Source organism: Narcine bancroftii, chromosome 8 (genome assembly GCF_036971445.1).
Source record: "Narcine bancroftii isolate sNarBan1 chromosome 8, sNarBan1.hap1, whole genome shotgun sequence".
NCBI lineage: Eukaryota > Metazoa > Chordata > Chondrichthyes > Torpediniformes > Narcinidae > Narcine > Narcine bancroftii.
The window spans coordinates 159310818-159332663 of NC_091476.1; the positions used below are offsets into that span (position 1 = coordinate 159310818).

Sequence of the window (21846 nt, forward strand, 5' to 3'; positions counted from 1 at the left end):
ATCACTTTCCTGCTGGGATGGGTTACTTCATACCCTTTATTTCGAAGGGGTGGAAATTAAGTCTGGGTTACTATGAGTTTCAAATAGGGTTGCCACACTCTAACGAATGTGTCATATTTCTTCCTTAGATTGAGCAAGATTTTCTCCAGGGGAATGCAACTCTGCATTTCTGTATTCCACATGTAATATTTAGTTGGGAGTCGATTTCCACGTGACTGCTATACACTTCCTGGCTACCGCCAAGGTGACCTTCACAAACTGAATTTGGTATCTAGACAGTTTAAAACATGTCTAAAATGTTTCCCAGAAGGTACAATTCTGGAACTTGTGGAAAATCCACCTTTGTAATTTTTTTCAGAATAACCCCCAGGTTCTCCCAGAAGGATTTCAACTTTGTGCACCGCCAGATTGAATGGACAAAGGTTACAGTGTCCACACCATATCTAAAGCACATTTCCAAGATTTCAGATTTAGATAATTTTTGTGATGTGAGGTACAGTTGATGGAAGAATCTGTATTACAGCAACCTGTACCTGTCATGCGGTCCAGACACAGATCTGACCAACACCACTCATGGATTGTTGTGCCGAAGTTTGACTCCCACCTTTCCATCAACCTGCGCAAGCCCTGCTTCAGGCCCTCACTTTGGAATATGAAATACATCGTAGAAATAAACACGCACATTCCCCCTTCAAATTGGAATCTCCACGTCACTACACACAGGGTCATAGATGGTCCCAATTTGTCCCTTAAAAAAATCTTAATTACAGATAGCAGAAAAATGTTCTATTAGACAAATCATATTTATTCAACTGTTCAAATTACATGAGCTGCCCTTGCTTGTAACATTCCTCAGTACTGTTAGAGCCCAGACGACCCATAAACCCAGCAACAATATTCACCAAGACAAATGGTTACTTAAACAAAAGTTGCTTTTAGTCATTTTTACACATGAAAACAGGATCAAACTTTAACCTATTACTATTAACTAACTGAACTTAACCCCCTTCTAATTCTAAGCGCATGTGTATGTAATGTGCATGTAAGTTCAAAAAAGTTATTTTGATTCACAGTCCAATCTCATTTCTTATTCCTCCAAGTTCACTGGTTGCAGGCAATTCTTATATTTTGCACAGAATTTAGCATTTATGAAGTTCACCAGGCTTTGGTGCTTGAAAGATAAATGGTTACCACACAGGAAGGTTCTTGTCAGTTTTCAGAGATTTGTTGTTCGCTGGACACCCACAACTGATTCCTTGTAACCAACCACTTCAGTGTCTTGCCAAAGAAACTTACCCCATCAAGGGTCTCCAGATGATAACCTCTTTCAGGTCACCACAGAGTTCTTTTTTGTTTCTCTTATTTCAAGTGAAATATTAGGCAGCCAGTCCTCTCCTTTCATGAACCACAAGGGCTTTGACCAGGCTGAACTAAGCAGTTACAACCCGCCTTCCAAATAGGGTTTTCCCACAAGCTTTCCAGCTTGTCCTGTTCTAGTTCCAGCTGCTGCTGACTGCAAAACTCCAGAACTGATCTCTCTCTCCCTCTCTCAGAAAGCCTGTTTTACTCTCTGCTTGCAAAACACATGACCCTCTTAGAACAGCAAGTTCCATTCCTGATAGCCTGCGGCTCTGATGAGTCCTTTCATCTGTTGCCTTTTTGTAAACAACAATCCATGAGTGAAACCTCTTGGGCACTCTCCAAGGCTTTTGCAAAGGCTCTTGGAGCCAGCCTGTCTAGCATGAGCAGAGCTCCAGTATTTTAAATAAGATCTGTTTTAAAGTGTTTGTATGTGACCTACACTAAAAACCCTGCCCCAATTTATCTCTCAAAATCTTATCTATAATGTGTCCCCTTCTGGCACCAGGCATCCAGAATCTTATTGTCCAGAGTCATGGGTATTAAGTTGTTGTGGGTCAAGGGCATTTTGGGAGATATCCCCACCTTCAATCCAATACATTATTTTATTCTTTCCCATGTCTGAAGTACATACCTTAGTGTGAGGTTATCAGTTTTCTTTGAAATTAATTTAATGTCCTATTTATATACAAAATATCTTGCTATATTTTCACCTAACGCATGTAATCCAATTTGTGCCCAGGAAGGGTGGGTCTCCTTCCTCAAAAAGTGTGGCAATAAACCTCGCCTGGGCTGCCCAAATAGAGATTAGTTGTAGACCTATTTCTTAAAAGATGATGATGATCAACTTCTCCAAGACTAATATTCTTCTTGGGAAATACAATTTTGAGGCACCCCTCTAAACTTCAACGAGTTTTGAGATTTCAACTTTACTGCAAATCAGCTCCTAAACAGGTTGGATATTATAAATGAAGCATATTTGGTTGCATCATGAACAATAGAACAAACATGAACAAAGCACCAAAGGATTAATGGCAAAGACCAAGGACAAAAGATGAAAAAAGGCAGCATTGCTGGAGCTGCTGCACTGTTGCTGGTGCAGACCCACGGAGAGCACAGAGCAGAGAAATGGTGCTCCTCCGCAGGGTTCTGCCACCCATTCCAAATACTGACAGCTCTGTTCAAGTGTTGCAGATTCCAGAGCAGAGCACCAGAGAACAGGGAGAACACTCCCACCACCGTTTAAGAGAGAGAAGCAGAGGAGATTACCCTAGAAGATGGTGACGGACTAGCAAGGGACTTTGAGGCTGAGGAACACACAGGCTGTTGAAGACTCAAGGCAAGGAACCCACACAGGTGTCTGCAATTGTGGCCATGGGTCTTGCACCAGGCTGAAGACTGCTGGAGACTGACTCATGACTGGCTGAAGGGGTACCAGGAACCAGATTGCAAGAGAATTCTGGAGGCTTCCTGATCGTGTCGGAGGTTTGCATCTGGTGCTCAGGTTGCTAATGGTTTGGACTGAAGTCTGTGTGGCAGCAGAGGCGGCAGGAGCACTGGAAACAAATCCAGAGATACTCAGCAACTCTGGGAGTACTGTTTTGCTTCACTTTCTCTGACTGCAAGAGGTGTACAGCAATTTCTGCCGATGGAGAATCTGTCTGCATGACAGCAGACGAACACCAATTTCATGTAATATTACACCTGTTTTATTACATGAGGATAAAGGAATCTTGATACCCTCCAAGGAGTGGGAACCAGCCCATCAGTTTATTCAATCCCGGTGAATCAATGTGTAATAGAAGAGTTGTGATAAAAGCCCACCCATGCAAAGTTTTACAAATACTAACCATTTAACATGTGGCAGTGCTGATCTGAATGACTATGCCGTGTAATGCTTTCCTTCTTCAAATAAGAGAGAGCAAATATATGAAACCACTTCACTGAGAATGTGTTTAAGAGCAAGAATACATCTCCCAGGCCATGTTAAACTCTTGAATTACTAAAGTAATTGTGGGATTTCATCATGAATTTTTCCTCCATTGATTGCAAAACACATTCACTAGAAAATCCAACAAATTGAATTCCAACCTCTAAATAGATGAATTTACAGGAAACCCAAGATGACACACTTTCCAGAGTCAATAGGAGATTAAAGTCAAGCAGTATATCAAGGAAGTACCAACTCTGTAGCCCTCTGCAATTGATGCAAGCAAAGATGCTTGACTTATTTTAGCAATAAAATGTACTTAATTGGAGAAATACACAAGTGATACAATAAAATTATTGAGACCACCTATAATGCACACTTTAAAAACATTAGAAACTGCTACAATTTGCAAATATTTTAACTTTTTGTTAAGCTTGTGGGTGGAGGGGGTGTGGAAAACCAACAGCATTTGCCAAGGGCTCAGATTGATATGACAAGTGTTGGTCACACAGTCATTTGTTGGATGCATCATTTAAAAAAAAACTCTGTGCTGATGCTATCTTAGGAAAAGTGGTTGATTAATGTCAGAATGGGCACCAGAGTACCCAACTTCTCTTCAAGAATTCCTTATTATTCATGTTTTATCTAAAATACAGGTTGATATGTTAGTCCACAACCTGTAACTCAAGCAGCACGCTGTGCGGCTCATTTGACATTGAAAATGATAGGCAAGCAACAACTTGTTTTAATGAGCCAGATCCAAACTTCAATTGCATTGCCCATGACCAATATACTGAGAATTAATTCAGATGCATCACTATTTATATCTAGTTGCTCCATCAGCAAATGGCAAGACTGCACTGAAGAACTTCAATGTTCAACTGGATTCCCAAATTAACTTTTGTATTTGAAACTCAGTAATACCAGTGAGCAGCAGGTAAATAACAGATGTGTAAAGCTCATGAACAATTAGAACATTTGAAACAAAACATCTTGATTATCTTGAAATACTTTATAAGTTAAACCTGTTTTAGTCACATTTGGGGCTAATATACAGATTATCTGTTTTTATTTATAGTTTTTTTGACAAACATGAATCTATTGTGGCAATCCACATCCTCATGGCGAACTGGCCCCGCTTGTATCACCACGTGGCGGGGCAGCCATGGGGAAATGGCATCATCAGCGGTTTCTCTCTGACTCCAACATCCCTTCTTGCGCGCACCCTGGGCAGTGATTATGATGTCACAATGCACCAGGTGACTGAGCTCATGATGCCCTTTTCGGGCCATGTTGAATTTGAATAAAAACGATCATTAACGACCCTCAACATGGTGGCTGTGTTTCTTCCACTGCTCTCACCGCCACAGTGGTGACCCAGAAGTTTTTCTGGACTCAAAACACCATGGATTCAGCAGAGGTTAATGCTGTCTCCATCAAACTCCACCCCCCCCCCCACCCCCTTTGGACTCACCGACCAAGAACGTGGTTCGGGCAGGCAGAAGCACAATTTCACCTCCGCCAAATCTCCTCAGACGCCACTATGTTCTATCACGTCGTGAGCGCTCTGGACCAAGATACGGCAGCGAGGGTGGACGACATCATCCACCACCCCCCGGCTACAGGCAAGTACACTGCCCTCAAAAACCTGCTGCTTGGAACATTCGGGCTAACTCCCCAGCAACGGGCTTCCAGGCTCCTTCACCTAGATGGACTTGGCGACTGTAGTCCGTCGGCGTTGATGGACGAAATACTGTCCCTGGCGAAGCCTTGTTTTCTCTTCCACCAGATATTCCTGGAACAGAAGCCGGAGGACATCCCCACAGATAAAGACTTCTTGAACCCAAGGACAGCAGCAGCCTGTGCAGATGCCCTCTGGTGCAAGGAGAGAGAGAATGAGGCAGCCCTCAACCAGGTGGCACGATCAGGAACCAGCCGACCATGAGCCGCTCCCAAGTCCAAGCCAGAGGAGGGCCAGTCGACCTGGTGTTTCTACCACCAGCACTGGGGAGCGCAAGCCCGTAAGTGCCACCAGCCCTGCAGGTTTCAGGGAAACGACTAGCCCAGCCGCCGTTGATGGCTGCGATGGCAGGCCACACAAACAGCCTCCTTCATATGACGGACAGATCCACCAGCCGCCGATTCCTGGTGGACACAGGGCCTGAGCTCAGTGTCCTTCCCCCCACAGCATTAGAGACTCGCACTCAATCTCGAGGTCCAACCCTGCGGGCAGCCAACGGCTCCACCATTAGGACCTAAGTTACCGAAAGGGCACAGATCCAGATTGGGTAGAAGTTCCACTGGTGGTTCGTCCTAGTCTCCGTGGGCACCGCGCTGTTAGGGGCCGACTTCCTCAGAGCTCACGGCCTACTGGTTGACACCTGAACATTCCACTCCACCCGACTGGACACAGCAGAAGCCCACAGGCCCAAAATCACCGACAGGGATGAGTTTGATGAGATCCTCCACGAATTCCCCGCCATCTTAGAGCCATGGTTCAACACCACCCTGCCCCAGCATGGGATCTTCCATCACAGGGTCCCCCACTGCACACTAGATGGCTGCCGCTCAAGAAGCTCCAGCAGGTAAAGGAGGAGTTCTACAGGCTCCAGGAACTGGAAATCCTCCGGTGCTCGGAACCCCCTGGGTATCGCCGCTCCATATGGTCCCGAAATCATCCAGAGGCTGGAGACCATGCGAGGACTACCGTCGGTTGAATGATGCAACCACCCCTGACAGGTACGGTGCCCCACATACAGGACTTCTCCGCCAACCTCCACGGCATATGGGTCTTCTCCAAAGAGGACCTCATGCGGGGATACTATCAGATCCCGGTGCATCCAGATGACGTAAGACAGCCATTATCACCCCTTTCAGCCTCTTTGAGTTCCTGCTTATGCCCTTCGGTCTAAAGAACCTGGCCCAAACATTCCAGTGCCTCATGGACATGGTTGGAAAAGACCTGGACTTTGTGTTCATTTACCTGGACGATATTCTCATTGCCAGTCTCAACCGTGATGAACACAAAGCCCACCTCCGCACACACTTTGCCTGGCTGGCAGTCTTTGGCCTCACGGTCAACACGGCCAAATCCCAGTTTGGCAAGGAGACCCTTCACCCTGAAAGGCATCCAAGAGTACACAGGGATGATGAACTTTTACCATAGTTTAATTCCTGGAGCCACATTACACCCATTGTTCACGCTCATGGCCACCAAAGAAAAGATGTTACCATGGTCAGAGGCGGCAGACAGGCCTTTCATCGTGACAAAGGCCGCTGGTGCACCCAGAGCCGGAGACACACATAGCGCTCTCTGTGGATGCCTCAGCTACAGCAGTGGGGGGGGGGGGCGGGGTTCTGGAACAGTGGCTCGATGGACAATGGCACCCACTGGCCTTTTTCAGCAAGCAGCTGTGCCCGCCAAATACTCAAATACATTGCTTTTGACCGGGAGCCTCCTAGCGCTGTATTTGGCCATCCACCATTTCCGCTACTTCCTCGAGGGCAGGCTGTTCACAGCCTTCACGGATCATAAGCCCCTCACTCAAGCACTGGTGATGGCCAAGGATTCGTGGTCTGCCAGACAGCAGCGCCACCTCTCGTACGTGACTGAGCTCACAATCGACATCTGACACAGGGTTGGCAAGGACAATGTAGTGGCGGATGCGATTTCCCATCCAACCATCAATGCTCTCGCACCCGGCCTTGAATGTGAGCAACTGGCTCAGGCACAGAGGAACGATGCTGAGACGTAGGCCTTGCGGACCGCCATTTTGGACCTCAAACTCAAGGATATCCGGGTGCCCAGCAGCCCAGACACATTGCTCTGCAAAGTCTCAACAGGCACGCCATGCCCAGTGGTCCCACTGCACTGGAGGGCGAAGGTCTTTACTCAGTGGTAAAGACAACTGTGCAGATGGTCGGTCACAGAGCTGTTTGTGTGGCATGGGCTGAAGAAGGAGGTGGCAGAACTGGCCAGGAACTGTATGAGGTGCCAGACTGCCAAGGTCCAGCGACACACGCGAGCCCCCATCAAGAACTTCGACCCAGTGGTTCACAGATTCCAACATATCCACGCTGATGTCATCGGGACCCTGCCAGTGTCCAAGGAGGCTCGTTAACTCCTCACGGTGGTGGATCGGGCCACAAGGTGGCCGGAGGCAGTCCTGATTAAGGAGGCTCCCGCAGAGATGTGCACCAGGACTCTAGTCAGCCAATGGATTGCCCATTTCGGAGTCCTGGGGCACATCACTACCGATAGAGGGGCACAGTTCATGTCTGCCCTGTGGACTCAGATGTCAAAGCTACAAGGGGGTCAAGCTTCACCACACCACAGCATACCACGTGCAGTCCAAAGGGTTGGTGGAGAGGTTCCATAGCCTCCTGAAGGCATTGCTTATGGTCCGGCTCTCTGGACAAGACTAGGCGGACGAACTATCCTGGGTCCTCCTTGGGATTAATTAGGATGGCACTCAAGGAGGACCTGCAGGCTTCAGCAGCGGAGATGGTCCATGGCACACAGCTTTCCCTGCTAGGTGAGTTTTTCAGCCCAGACTCTGACACCACGGCCACCGACAAAAACCTGCTGGCGAACCTACACAGGTGACTGGCCTCCCTAGCTCCCCCACCCCCGGTTTGCCACGGCACCCGGTCGTTTCATCTCCCCTAAGAGCTCGACTCGGTCCAGTTTGTTTTAGTTCGGAGGGGACCACAAAGTGCACCACTACAGCGACCATATGAGGGGCCATACAAAGTCTTGCACCGGTCTGGCGGAACTTTCACCCTGGGCGTTGGGTGGGGGGGGAGGGGGGAGAGAGGAACTTTTTATGGTGGACCGCCTGAAGACGGCCCATCTGGACTTATCACAGCCGGTGCAGACGTCCACACCCAAGCACCGGGACCGGCTGCCAAAGCGACAGGATGTGTAGCTGATTCTTGGGGGGGGGGGGGGGTTGTGTGGCGGTGCACATCCTCATGGGGAACCGGCCCCGCTTGTATTGCCACGTGGTGGGGCAGCCAATGGGGAAATGATGTCATCAGAGGTTTCTCTCTGACTCCTGCATCCCTTCCAGGGCCCACCCTGGGCAGCGATTATGATGTCACAATGCACCAGGTGACTGAGCTCATGCTGCCCTTATAGGGGCGTGCTGAATTTTTTATCCATTCTTAACACAAAAGCCATTTCATGATTATTTAGTTAGTGATTGGAAATACTAATGTGTACATTTCTATTCCTCTCTACAATTTAACACAAAATATTAAGTTAAAATGACACTCATTCCTTCTCCCAACTCACTTTAAACTTTGCATAAACAATTTAATTCTATCAAACATGCCTTGAAAAATAATTAAGTTATTCAATCATTTACAGATCAGCAACCTGTCCATTTGTAGGTCATCCCAAAGTGCTTAAAGTCAGTTACTTCTTACTTCTTGATAGGATCATGTGATCCTTTGCCATTTTATGGAACCTCAGCTTGATATCTCAACTGAAAGACAGCACCTCTGAACTGTGGAATAATTCCAACTTCAATGGAATGTCAAGCACAATTTTCCACTGAAGTGCAAACATGACACGAGTTTAATCCTTATTGTGAATAATATCCAAAACATCTTTATGGATAGTGGATGTGGAAAGCATAATACTTCTGTTCTTTCCATAATTGCACTCTAATGCAGTAAAACTTAATTAATCTGATACATTCAGGACTTGAGGTGCAAGACCAGATTTTTGGGGATTCATAGATCTTATTTTATTAATCCTTCAATAATTTTCAATTCACTTTTGTTATTTAAAATAAAGTCATATACAGCATCAACGAACCAGCAAGTATAATGAGGCAAAGGAGGCAGGAGAACAGGACCTCAGCAGAGAGAAAAGCAAACACTGAGATTCTTGAATGCTTGGATAATAGATAATCAGAATTTTACTGTGATACTTTATATAAACTGGTAAATATATCTGATGAACTAAGCGCTACACATATTCATCCAAATGATAACAACAGCAAAAATCCTTTAATATACAAGACAAAGTTCATGACCAAATCATTTTAAAACACAAATTAATATAATTAATCAAATGAGTCTTAAGATTTAAAAAAAGCTTCCATCTAAAACAAAAGCAGTACTACCAATCTTTAACAAATCTTGCTTAGGCTACAGGCAAATACTATGTTCAATTTGGGGCATCATAAAATCGATAACGATACACAGAAGCTTTAGACACAAAATGTAAATACTGATATTTTCCTTAAGAATGGAGAGAGAGATCCAAACCATGAGAATGGCTGCCAAGAACAATCGGGATTCAGATACTTCTGATCTTACAAGTTACATCAGAACAAAATAAAGATTCAGAATATTTGTTTATAATGTAGGATGATTTAGGACATAGGATTCCTTTCCAGAAACCATGACCAATATATTAATTTTAAAATTTAATATACCGCGCAGTAACAGGCCCTTCTGCCCCAAGAACCTGCGCTGATCAAATACACCCATGTGACTAATTAACCTACATCTTTGGAAAGTGGGAGGAAACAGAGCACCTGGAGGAAGCCCACACAGAAACAGTGAGAACATGCAAACTCCTTAGTGTCAGATTCAAACCCAGGTTGCTGCTGTTCTAATAGTGTTGTGCTAACCATATCCAATCAATAAGATGAGAGGAAAGAAAAGCCATCTATGCCCATTTTCAGTTCAGCCATGACATTGTTGAATGGCAGTGCAGACATGATGGGGTAGATGCTGAACTCGGCTACAAACCTAGATCAACTAATCAATATAACTTCCTACTCCTCCATCACCATCTGTTATTTTGGGGAGTACAGATGATCCCATAACCCTCTATTTTTCTTTCATCCATGTGTTTGTCTAAGAGCCTCTTAAAGACTCCCAATGTTTCAGCCTCCATCACCATCTCCAGCAAGGAATTCCAGGCACCCACAACTCTCCATGTAAAAAACCTATCCCTGATGTCTCCCCAAAACTTCCCTTCCTTTGTTCATATGTCCTCTGGTGTTTGCTATTCCTGCCCTGGTAAACAGGTGCTGGCTGTCCACCCTAACTAGGCCTCTCATAATCTTGTAGACCTCGATCAAATATCCTCACATCCTCTGCACTCCAAAGAGAAAAATCCCAGCTCTGCTAGCCATTGCCTCATAAGACTTGTTTTTCAATCTAGGCATCATCCTGGTAAATCTCTGCACCTTCTTCATAGCTTTCACATTCTTCCTATAATGAGTTGATCAGAACTGAATATAATACTCTTCATGTGGTCTTACCAGAGATATGTAGACTTGCAACATGACCTCTCTACTCCTGAATTCCATCCCCCTATTCATGAAGCCTAACATCCCTTACACCTTTTTAACTATCCTATCAAACTGTGCAGCGATCTTGTGGGATGTATAGATTTGAACCCCAAGGTCTACTGTTCATCCACACTCTTTAAGTAACCAACCATTAACCCTGTACTCAGCCTTCTGGTTTGTCCTTCCAAAATACATCACCTCACACTTATCCAGATTGAAAACCATCTGCCACCTTTCTGCCCAACTCTGCATCCTGTCTATATCCTCTGGTAATTTTCGACGACCTTTGGTTCCATCCACAACTCCTTCAACCTTCGTGTCATCTGCAAACTTACTGACCCATGCTTCTGCTCTTCATTCAGGACATTTAAAACTCACAAAGAGCAGGGTTGCAGCACTCCACTAGTATCGAAGCAGAATACTTTCCTTCCACTACTACCCTGCTTTTTGCCTCCAAGCCAACTTTTTATCCACAGCCAAGGTTCCACTGATCCCGACTTTGTGGATGAGTCTCTCACGGGGGTACCTTGTCAAATGCCTTGCTAAAATCCATGTAGACCACATCTACTGCCCTACCCTCATCAATTTCTTTTGTTACCTCCTCAAAGATCTCAATTAGACCCGTGAGGCACAACCTTCCCTTCACAAAGCCATGCTATCATTGAGTAGACTGTACTTTTCCAAATGCTTATAGATTCTATCTTTAAGCATCCTCTCCAGAGGTTTGCACACCACTGACGCAAGACTTACCAGTCTATAATTCTCAGGATTCTCCCTATTATCATTTTTAAACAAGGGGACTACATTTGCCATTCTCCAATCCTCCAGCATCTCCTTTATGGCCAAAGAGGATTCAAAGATAATAGCTACTGCCCCAACTATCTCTCCTCTCACTTCCCACAGCAGCCTTGGGTATATCACATCCAGCCTTGGGGACATCAATCTTGTTTTTAAGAAAATCCAATGCTTTCACTTCCTTAATCTCCACATTGTCCAGCACACAGGACTGTTCAATTCCGACCTCACAGTGATCAAGGTCCTTTTCTCTTGTGAATACTGTCGAAAAGTATTCACTTAGGACCTCCCCCAACCTCCTCTGCCTCTAGGTGCACATTGCTCCTTTACCTTCATTCTTGGCATCCTTTTGATCTTCACATATGCATAGAACATCTTGGGCTTCTCCTTAATTCTACATGCCAGGTCTTATCATGCTCCCTTCAAGCTCTCCTAAGTCCTTTCTTAAGCTCCTTCCTGGCTACCACATACTTCTCATGTGCCTTTCCTGTTTCCTACATCTAATGTAGGTTTCCTTCATCCTCTTGACTAGTGGCCTGAACTGTTTCATCAGCCAAGGTTTCCTTTTCCTACCATTTTTTCCTTGTCCCACTGGGACAAACCTATCTTGAACTCTGCTCAATTGTGGTCCCTTAACTTCCTCCACATTACTTCTGTGCTTTCAGCCTTAAACATCTGTTTTCAATTTATTCTCACGAGTTCCTGCCTCATCCCATTAAAATTAGCCCTTCCCTAGTTTGACTGTTTTTGTGCTTTTCCATAGCTTTGTAGAAGCTAAGGGAGATGTGGTCACTCTCACCAAAATGCTCCCCACTGAGAGGTCCACCAACTGACCAGGTTCATTCCCCAGAACCAGTTCTAATGTGGCCTCTCTAGTTGGCCAGTTCACATACTGTGTCAGGAATCCTTCTTATGCACACCTGACAAATTCAGCCCCATCTATCCCTCTTGCAGTCAGTAGGTGCCTGTCAATATTAGAGAAGTTGAAATCGCCCATAACTGCAACCCTATATTTCCTGCACCATTCCAAAATCTGCCTGCTTATCTGCTCCTCGGTGTCCCAAGGGCTATTTGGGAGGGTGGAGGGGTCTCCAGGCTACTCCCAGCAGTGATAGCTGCCTTCCTGTTTCTGACTTCCATCCACAGCGACTCAGTGGACTCCCCTCTAGTGTCCTCCCTTTCTATAGCCACTATCCCTGACCAGTAATGCTACTTCCCCCTCCTTTTCTACCTCCCATCCTATTCCTTTTAAAACATCTAAACCCTGGTCCCTGCATCAGTGAACCTTTCCCATCCAAGTTTCAGTAATGGCCACAACATCATAGTTCCATGTACTGATTCATGCTCAAAATTCATTCCCTTTTATTCCTAATACTCCTACGATTGAAACAGACATATTTCAAACCCTCTAACTGGATACCTTTGTTTTGTCCCCTGCCTGTCTTTCCTCACCAACTCAGAGCACATAGCATCATACTTTTGTCCTTCTACCCTAATCTCTGCACTCAAATTCTGATTCCCACCCCTTGCCAAACTAGTTTAAACCCTCCCCAACAGCTCTAGAAAACCTGCCTACCAGGATATTGGTCCCCCTCCAGTTCATCTGAAGTCCGTCCTTTTTATATAAGTCAGACCTTCCCCAGAAGAGGTCCCAATAATCAACAAATCTGAAACCCTGCCTCCTGTGCCAACTCTTCAGCCATACATTCATCTGCCACAACCTCCTGTTTGAGGGTGTCTATCCGATGTTAGAGAGCTGATGCTCGATTCTTTACAATTTATTTGCTGGTGATTGTTTTAGTGGGAGGGGCTAGATTAGTATGTTTTTTTTCTTTTGTTCTTTTTTTAAATAAAAACATTATTAGTCTATTTAGATAATCACAATGTATATCTCAATATTAGAATATCAGGTAAAGTTCTTAAAGATTTTTCACTTTTTTTGAGAATTATATAAGACAATGGATTGCATTATATAAAAGCATTATAATTAATATCAAAACAATATATACATGTAATATTTCTCTATCAAATTAATAAAAATGTTTTAAAAAGTTAAAATATCTGCAGTTCATCCAACTCTAGTTCACTAACTTGGTTTGTCAGGAGCTGCAGCTGGATGCACCATTTGCAGGTGTTGTATTCAGGAACAAATGTTCCATCACCCACCCGCACATCCTACAACCAGGGCACTGGACTGCCCTAAGAACTACTTCCATTTCCTACTTCTAAGTTAATTAAATTTATTAAAGAAATTTTCCAGTCTTACCTCTCTGGGAGCAAGCTCTTTCTCAGCCTCTGCGTGCCGTAGCCTCTCGAGCCAAAGCTTCTAAGCTCCACTCACTCACTGGGTGCTCTACTTAAGCTGCGCCTCCTTTTATTTATAACTATCCCTTTATCTTAATTACTCCTCCCACCAATCACTTTACTGTTCAACCCTTAATTGCTTTTTAAAGGCACTTACCCCTAGCTGGCTCCAGACAAGCCCAGCAGTTGATACTCTTCTCTCATGTTCCTCCTTCTCAGTCAACGGCCCCGCAAAAATTGCGCTCCCAAGCCCCGCTCAACACGTTTAAGGCACTTACCCCACAGCTGGCTCCCAACAAGTCCAGCTCACTCTCCTCTCACTCAGTCTTGAGATGTACCTTATTGGTATTTGCTAGCAATGTTTCAATCTTAAGTGAATCCCAACAAGGTATGAAATCCAATATCAAGATTCTATCTGCAATTTGTAAGTTACCAGACTTGAGGTACACATTAAAACTAAAGGATTTCATATCATGGGTGTGCAGAAGACTTTCCTCTACAATGTGCAAGAAGAATAAGATTTCAAATAAAAGAAGATCAAATCATTCCCTGGGTGATATTGAAAAGTACCTAGGGACAAGAATAGATCCTTGGTGCAGAATCACAAGCAAAAACTGGAAAGCAAAAGTCGAAGGGTGATTTGAAAACCTTAAAAGAACAAAATTCAAACCAATCAAGAAAAATGAAAACCCTAAAAGTGAAAATTCTTCCTAGATTGTATCATCAACGTGAAGTTTCACAGAACATCCTAAAAGATCAATGACAAGAACTGTGAAGGAGACACTACATCTTCCCCTTGATACCACCAAGGGTATCTTCTATACTCACAGTCGAGATGGTGAAGTGTGCATTCCCAAACTTGAAATACAAATCCCAATTGCCATTATTTGGAAACAAAGGCACTTGAAAAGTTAGAAGCCCACATCAAGGACTCTTTTTACATGGCCAAGAAAATCAGATGCAATTAATAAGCTTGTGACCCTTTAAATTGTGAGAGCAATGCTGAATAACGCAAGTATGTGAACTTTGATACAAGTGAAAGACCTCGTGCCAGCCTATACAATCAAACTGAAAGTGAATTTGGGACTGGGGAAGATCAAGAAACTGAACTCAGTTTGGATTGGAGCACACAGGAATTCGAGAAATGGGCCAGTTTAAGTTACCAGGGTTCAGGAATTAAAGAATTCAAAAAACTGAAGATAAACCTTCTGTCCTAGCATAAGTAACAATTTCAGAACTGAAGCACCAAATAAAGTCAAGCTACCAATACTTCAGTGCATCTTTAATTTGTTAAAGCAATTTAAATAAGAGGAGGGGAAAAAAAAACACTGCAATTCATACAACTCTTGCACAAAGCTTTATGGCTGCATGGAAAGGAATAATAATTACAATTAATACTTCTTTAAAAAGCTGTTTTTCTTGTTAACGTTACCCAAGCAATTTTGATTGCTCAACTGAAATAAAACCAGAGAGGAAACAAATAACCAACTTGATTTATAAGTTACCTGTTTCCTCAGGCCCACATTTTTTTCACTTGAGATTCTATATTTGCATTTTTACAGGCAACACATCTTACAATTAGTTCCATCTCATTGTCTTTAGAGAGCAACGATGCGACTGCAGTAAATCTCATATAGTTTTTCCCCAAAATAATCCGCATCTTTGTGTGCTTCACAACTCCTCTGCCAGGACTGTGGAATATGATCTTTCCCATAATAAGCACCAGCAATTGCTCCTGCCATTGTAGCAATTGTATCAGTGTCGCCGCCCAATGAAATGCTGTAGATGATTGTCCTTTCAAGCCCATTGTACTTTTCTGGAATTTCTGGATCAGGATTGATGCACCTCAGGAAGGAATAAATTGCAGTTGGTACTGATTCCAAAGCTGCAACCCCATTCCCTGAAAATAAAAATCACAAACCTTACGGCCCCAGTAAACAAATCATGTCCATAAAGGTCCAAAGCTTTTGCAGAACGCATTTAAGTGGTGTAAAACACAGAAATCTACAGACACTGATTGTCGTACCAAGCAAATGGAGCAGATCTTGCAGCGTCCATAGGTGGTAAAGATATACAGTGCCCTCCATAATGTTTGGGATAAAAACACATTTTTCCTTGATTTGCTCCTGTGCTCCAGTTTTAAATTTGCACTCAAAAAAATCACGTGTAATTAAAATGCACATTGCTGATTTTATTCAAAGTTATTGTATGCATTTTGGTTGGACCGTTTGTAGTCTCTGTATTTCTGTCAATGAAGTCTTCTGCGGACAGTAGTCATTGATATATTCACATCTACCTCCTGAAGAGTGTTTCTCATATGTCAGACATATATTTGGGGAATTTTCATCATGATGAGAATTCTTTCTGTCATGGGCAGTGGCGCCACGGTCTTCCTTGGAAGACCAGTCCCATTGTGACTACTGAGCTCATCAGTATGCTCTTTCTTCTTAATGATGTTCCAAACTGTTGATTTAGATAATCCTAAGGTTTGGGCAATAATGTTTTATTCTTGTTTTTCAGCCTCATAAAGGCTCCTTTGACTTTCATTGGCACAACTCCGATACTCATGTTGAAAAATGACAACCACAGGATCCAAAGGTGATCAAAAGCTTCAAACGAAGCCAAGCTCTCTTATACCAGTGAAGCAGTTAAATATACCCAAGTACTCACAATTACCTGTGAAGTCAAATGTCCCAAACATTATGTTGCCATGAAATGAGGGAACCATGTATAAAAAGTGATGTCATTTTGACATAGTCAAATCAAAATGCATACAAATAACAATAAATAAAATCTGGAATGTGCACTTTAATTTCTTGCAAATTGTTTGATTGCAAATTTAAAACTATGGTGCACATGGGCAAATCAAGGAAAAAAAGTGCCTGCCTCAAACATTATGGAGGCCACTGCGTAACCAATGTTTCGGCTAGAGCCCTTCCTCAAGTGATGAACTGGCTTGAGATCTTGTGCAGAAATGTGGCAAGACTACTGAAATGTTAGACTTTGAACTTGAACAGTCAGGCAGAAATACTCAAATAGCTCAGGCAAACCAGAAGTTCTCAGATGGCATACGGAAATATGTGCACACAATAACATGAGGCATATATATTGAGGGTAATTTAAAGATACCAACGGAAATTTAAAAAAAAAGCATCTTGCAGTCATTTAAAGATTAAAATTACATTTTTTACTTCCATATCATGAACCCCCACCACAATCAGCAAAGTGAAAGCTCAGCATCTGGTTGCAATGCTGAAAAATATAGAAAGATTTGGTTCAGTATTGCATCCGTGGGGTGCGTGGCAAGATGGCATAGAGTCTCGACGTGTAATCTCAACCTCTCTGGCCGGACTTTTAAGTACTCGTTTTTTAACTCTTTGTTTTCAAGTTTAAACTCTTTAAATTTTAGCTTAAAGTATTGAGGAACTATTATGGCCATTAATGGTAAAAGGATTAAACCTCAAGTGCAGAAGAAGTTACATTTTCGAAGTGCTGAAGATTTGGGGCCCAAACGACTTGTTACAGCTTCAGGTTTAATTTCTTCAGTGTCTAAACCACAAAGACTGCCTGTGGGAGCTGAAAAAAACATGTCTACTACTCACCAAGTGAAGGATGGCGCTGGAATTGCCTGTTCTCTGGCAGAAGGTGCGTGTTGCCAAGAAGTGGATCCCGATTCTGGAAGCCTTTCGATTTTAACAGAGGGAGCACGCAGGAAGACGACTCCATTGTTTGAAATGCATCACGAAGCATTTCAACCTGAAGATATCGCTTTCCTCCGTGATTTTGCGCAAAACAACAAGCTGTAGGGAGACCAGTGTCAACCCCCTGAGGAAGTCGGGGTGCCGTCGCTGGGAGTCCAGACCCGCAGTAAAACCTCTAAAATGCCTTTTGTTGAGTTGCAGCAGGAGCTGCAGTTACCTCGTTCTGCCACTGTGTCAGAGAAAGCAGGGCTGAGCTTTTCTGAGTTACAATGTATGCAGTTAAATGCTGTCATTCAACCTTTAATGAATGAGATGGCTCAAATGAATGCTAGTATAAGTTCAGAATTGAACAGAGTTAAAGCATGTGTGGAAGCATCTTGTGAAGATTTTAAAAAATTTCAGTCTGCTTTTTTGGAATGTAAACAGCAAGTGGTTTCTAACACAGAAAAAGTGTTGAAGGTTGAAAAATCTCTTATAGAATTGCGAGAACGTGAGAAGGAGTTAGAGAGGAAAATAGACGACTTGGAGAATCAAAGCAGAAGGAATAACGTGAAAATCGTTGGTTTGCCAGAAGGTATGGAAGGATAAGATCCTCTTCGTTTTTTTTTAAGACTGGATCCCACAAGTACTAGGGGAAGAATTTTTTTTCTGGAGGCTTGGTACTGGAAAGAGCTCATAGAGCTTTAAGAACACCTTTACCTGGTCAACCACCGAGACCTGTAATAATTCGATGTTTGAATTATTTGGACAGAGAAGCAATACTTCGACTAGCAGTGCAAAATGCGAGACAATGACAAACTCTGTTATTGATTCAGAATAGCAGAGTTTTTTTTAAATCCTGATTTGAGTCAAGAGGTCATTCAACATCGACGTCGATTTAATACAGTTAAAGAAGTTTTGTGGCGTAAAAGTTATAAGTCTACTTTTCACTACCCGGCAGTGTTGAAGGTGTTTTATGGAGACTATCAATTTCGGTTTTTTGAGAATGATCATGAAGCAATGATTTTTGCTGATTCATTGCCAGATATAAGAGGACAAAGACGTAGTCCACCATTGTCTACTAAAGAAAAATCTGGTTGTTCTGGAAGCAGAAGAAATGGCAGAAATGGGATAAACGGGAATGGAAAGAGTCCAACTTCTTCTGAAATGGGATCTCCGAGTTTGGAATCTCTTGGATGAATAGAAGAATTTTCTTATTCTTATTTTACTTTTTATGTTATTATGATATTTTGATGTTATTCATTGTTCGGCTGGGGAGGGAGAGATTTGCTCTAAGTTCTTTACTAGTCATCACACCCAATGTTTGTTTAGGGATTACTACCTTTTGGTAGTTTTTTTTGGGGGGGGGGGATTTTTTAAAAATTTTTTTTTTATTTTCCTTTTAGTTAGCTTTTAATTTGTGATTTTTTTTCTCCTATTGGAGGGCCTATATACATTGATTTGAGTTTTCATATAAAGATATTATTGGTATTTAGTAATAATTGTAGATATGTCAAAGTTGAGGTTTACTACTTTTAATGTTTGAGGTTTAAACAGTCCGACCAAGCGTAAGCGAGTCTTGACGTATATTAAGAAAATGAAAATAGATGTTGCTTTTTTACAAGAAACACATTTGAATGTCAAAGAAAGTATGAAATTAAAGAGAGACTGGGTTGGGCATGTATATTCTTCTTCATTTAATTCCAGGGCTAAAGGTGTAGCAATTTTGATACATAAAAATTTATCTTTTGAATTACAATCAATGGAGGAAAAGGCAGGATGTATTCTTAAATTGAATTGTAAGATTTTTAGTGAATTTTGGACTTTACTTAATATTTATGCCCCAAATGTAGATGATGAAATATTTATTTCAGATGCATTTTTATATCTGGGTCAGGCTAATGATAATATTTTAGTTGGTGGTGATTTTAATTGTGTTTTGGAACCTTTATTAGATAAATCTACAAAGAAAGTTAAGAAATCTAAGATGGCAGTTCAGGTTCAAGCGTTGATGAAAGATCTTAATTTAGTAGATATTTGGAGACGTCTTAATCCAACAGAAAGATTTCTCCTTTTACTCATCTAGTCATGAATCGTTTTCAAGGATTGACTTTTTCTTTAAGTATCGGCACATTTACAAGGGAAAATACAACAAGCGGAATATAAAAGTAGGGCGATTTCAGATCATTCTTTGTTATACTTTACATATGCAACTTCTGAGAAAATTCAAGTGGCTTATCGTTGGAGGTTTAATACAATGTTGTTAAAAAATATGGAATTTATTGATTTTTTGAAAAAACAAATTAACTTTTTTTTGAAAGAAAATTCTAATTCTGTTCAAAGTAAGTTTGTATTATGGGATGCTATGAAAGCTTATTTGAGAGGACAAATAATTAGTTATACTTCTAAAATAAAAAAGAATCAATTAAATCAGAGTCTTGAATTAGAGAAACAGATTGATGAGTTAGAAAAGGAATTTCAGAAAGATGCTACAGAAGATCAGAAAATAGAATTATCTAGGTTGAAATTGGAATATAATACTTTGCAATCTTATCAATTTGAATGTGTGATTAATAGGACTAAACAACGGTATTATGAATGGGGAGAAAAATCACATAAGGTATTGGCGTTGCAATTAAAGAAAGAACAGGTTTCGCGGACTATTAATGCTGTTAGACGGAATTTTCTTATCACATAAACCTCGTGAGATTAATGACGAATTTTGTTCATTTTATAAAAAGTTATATACATCTGAAGAAAACCAAGAAACTGGATCGATTGATCTTTTTTTAATCACAGTTGAATTCACCACTATTAGAGGATGCAGATATACAGGAGTTGGAAGAACCATTTACTGATTTGGAAATTAAAATGGCTATGATGGAAATGCCAAATGGTAAATCGCCTGGTGATGATGGATTTTCGGTTGAATTTTATAAAATCTTTTATGATGACTTTTCTACAGTGTTTGGGGATGTATTACGTCAAATTGGAGAACATTATGAATTACCTGAGTCTTGTTCTAGTGCTTTAATTACAGTAATCCCAAAAAAAGATAGAGCTCCTTTGAAAGTATCTTCATATAGATCAATTTCGTTGTTAAATGTAGATTATAAAATAATAGCCAAAATATTAGCGAATAGATTGGCTAAATTTTTACCTAAGTTGATTCATATGAATCAAACAGGTTTTATAAAGAATAGATATGCTTCAGATAATATTCTGCGCGTGATTAGTTTGATTAATAAATTTCGACAATCTTTAATCACCCGATGGTGATATCTTTAGATGCAGAAAAAGCATCTGATAGAGTTGAGTTGTATTTTTTGTTTAAAGTTCTGGAGAATTTTAAGTTTGGTCCTTTCTTTATTGGTTGGATTAAGGCTTTATATAGTAAACCGGTAGCTAGAGTATTGACGAATGGCTTGATTTCGGAACCTTTTAAATTGACTCGATCAACTCGTCAAGGTTGTCCTTTTATCACCAGCTTTGTTTGCGTTAGTGATCGAACCTTTAGCACAGCTAATAAGACAAAATACACAGATACAAGGTATGAAAGTTTTAGATGAGGAGTATAAAATTAATTTATTTGCTGATGATGTATTGGTGTATTTAACAAACCCAGCTCAGTCACTTCTGCACTTGAAGGAGTGATTAATACAATATGGATGTCTTTCTGAATATAAAGTTAATTGGGAAAAAAGTGAAATATTACCAGTAATTGAAGGAGATTATTCAGTTTATAAGAATACTATTGATTTGAAATGGATTGATCGAATTAAATATTTGGGTATAATTTTGAATGTTAATTATCAATCTTTATATAAATTATGTTCTGTTAATAAAAAAAAATTAAAACTGATATGATTAAATGGAAAGATTTACCTATTAATTTATTGGGTAGGATAAATACAATTAAGATGAATATTTTTCCGCGTATGCAATATTTGTTTCAATCTATTCCGTATTTACTTGATAATATTTTTTTTTCGAGATTTGAATAAAATGGTTAGGGAGTTTTTATGGAGAGGTAAATTTTCGAGGGTAGCTTTGAATAAATTAACTTGGAAATATGAGTTAGGGGGATTACATTTACCACATTTTCAAAATTATTATGAAGCAGCCCAACTTAAATTTATTATTTCATTGATGGATTTGGAACGGCCTCATAGTTGGGCCAAAATTGAGATGGCAAATATTTCTGAATTTGAAATACATCAATTTTTGTTTAGATGGAATATAAATTTGTTACAGCAACATAATGTGCCTCTACTAAAACATTTAATGAAGTTATGGATAAAGAAAATTAAAATGATTACATTGGAGATTTAAAGGTGTGGAAAACTGGGGAGATTGTTTTAAAGAGGGTAATTTTTTATCTTTTAATCAGATGAGGGACAGTTTTGGTATGGATAAGAACTCTTTGTTTCTTTATTATCAAATTCAATCTTTGGTAAAACGT

The 21846-nt window shown here is 41.3% G+C and overlaps 1 protein-coding gene across 3 annotated transcripts in view; it reads right to left on the reverse strand.

Annotated features, from left to right (window-relative positions):
- The window catches only part of adprs (ADP-ribosylserine hydrolase), an 87708-nt gene that overhangs the window by 41017 nt on the left and 24845 nt on the right, over positions 1-21846 (reverse strand). Inside the window, exon 6 of one of the 3 annotated variants that reach the window (XM_069895658.1) lies at positions 14972-15604. The exons of 1 other annotated variant lie outside the window; for it this stretch is intronic. In XM_069895658.1, coding sequence (XP_069751759.1) covers positions 15303-15604 — 302 coding nt within the window. In that variant the 3' untranslated portion in view covers positions 14972-15302. Of the gene's footprint in view, positions 1-14971; positions 15605-17283; positions 17505-21846 lie in introns of those variants that run through there. One more of the 3 variants, XM_069895659.1, reaches the window with a different exon arrangement.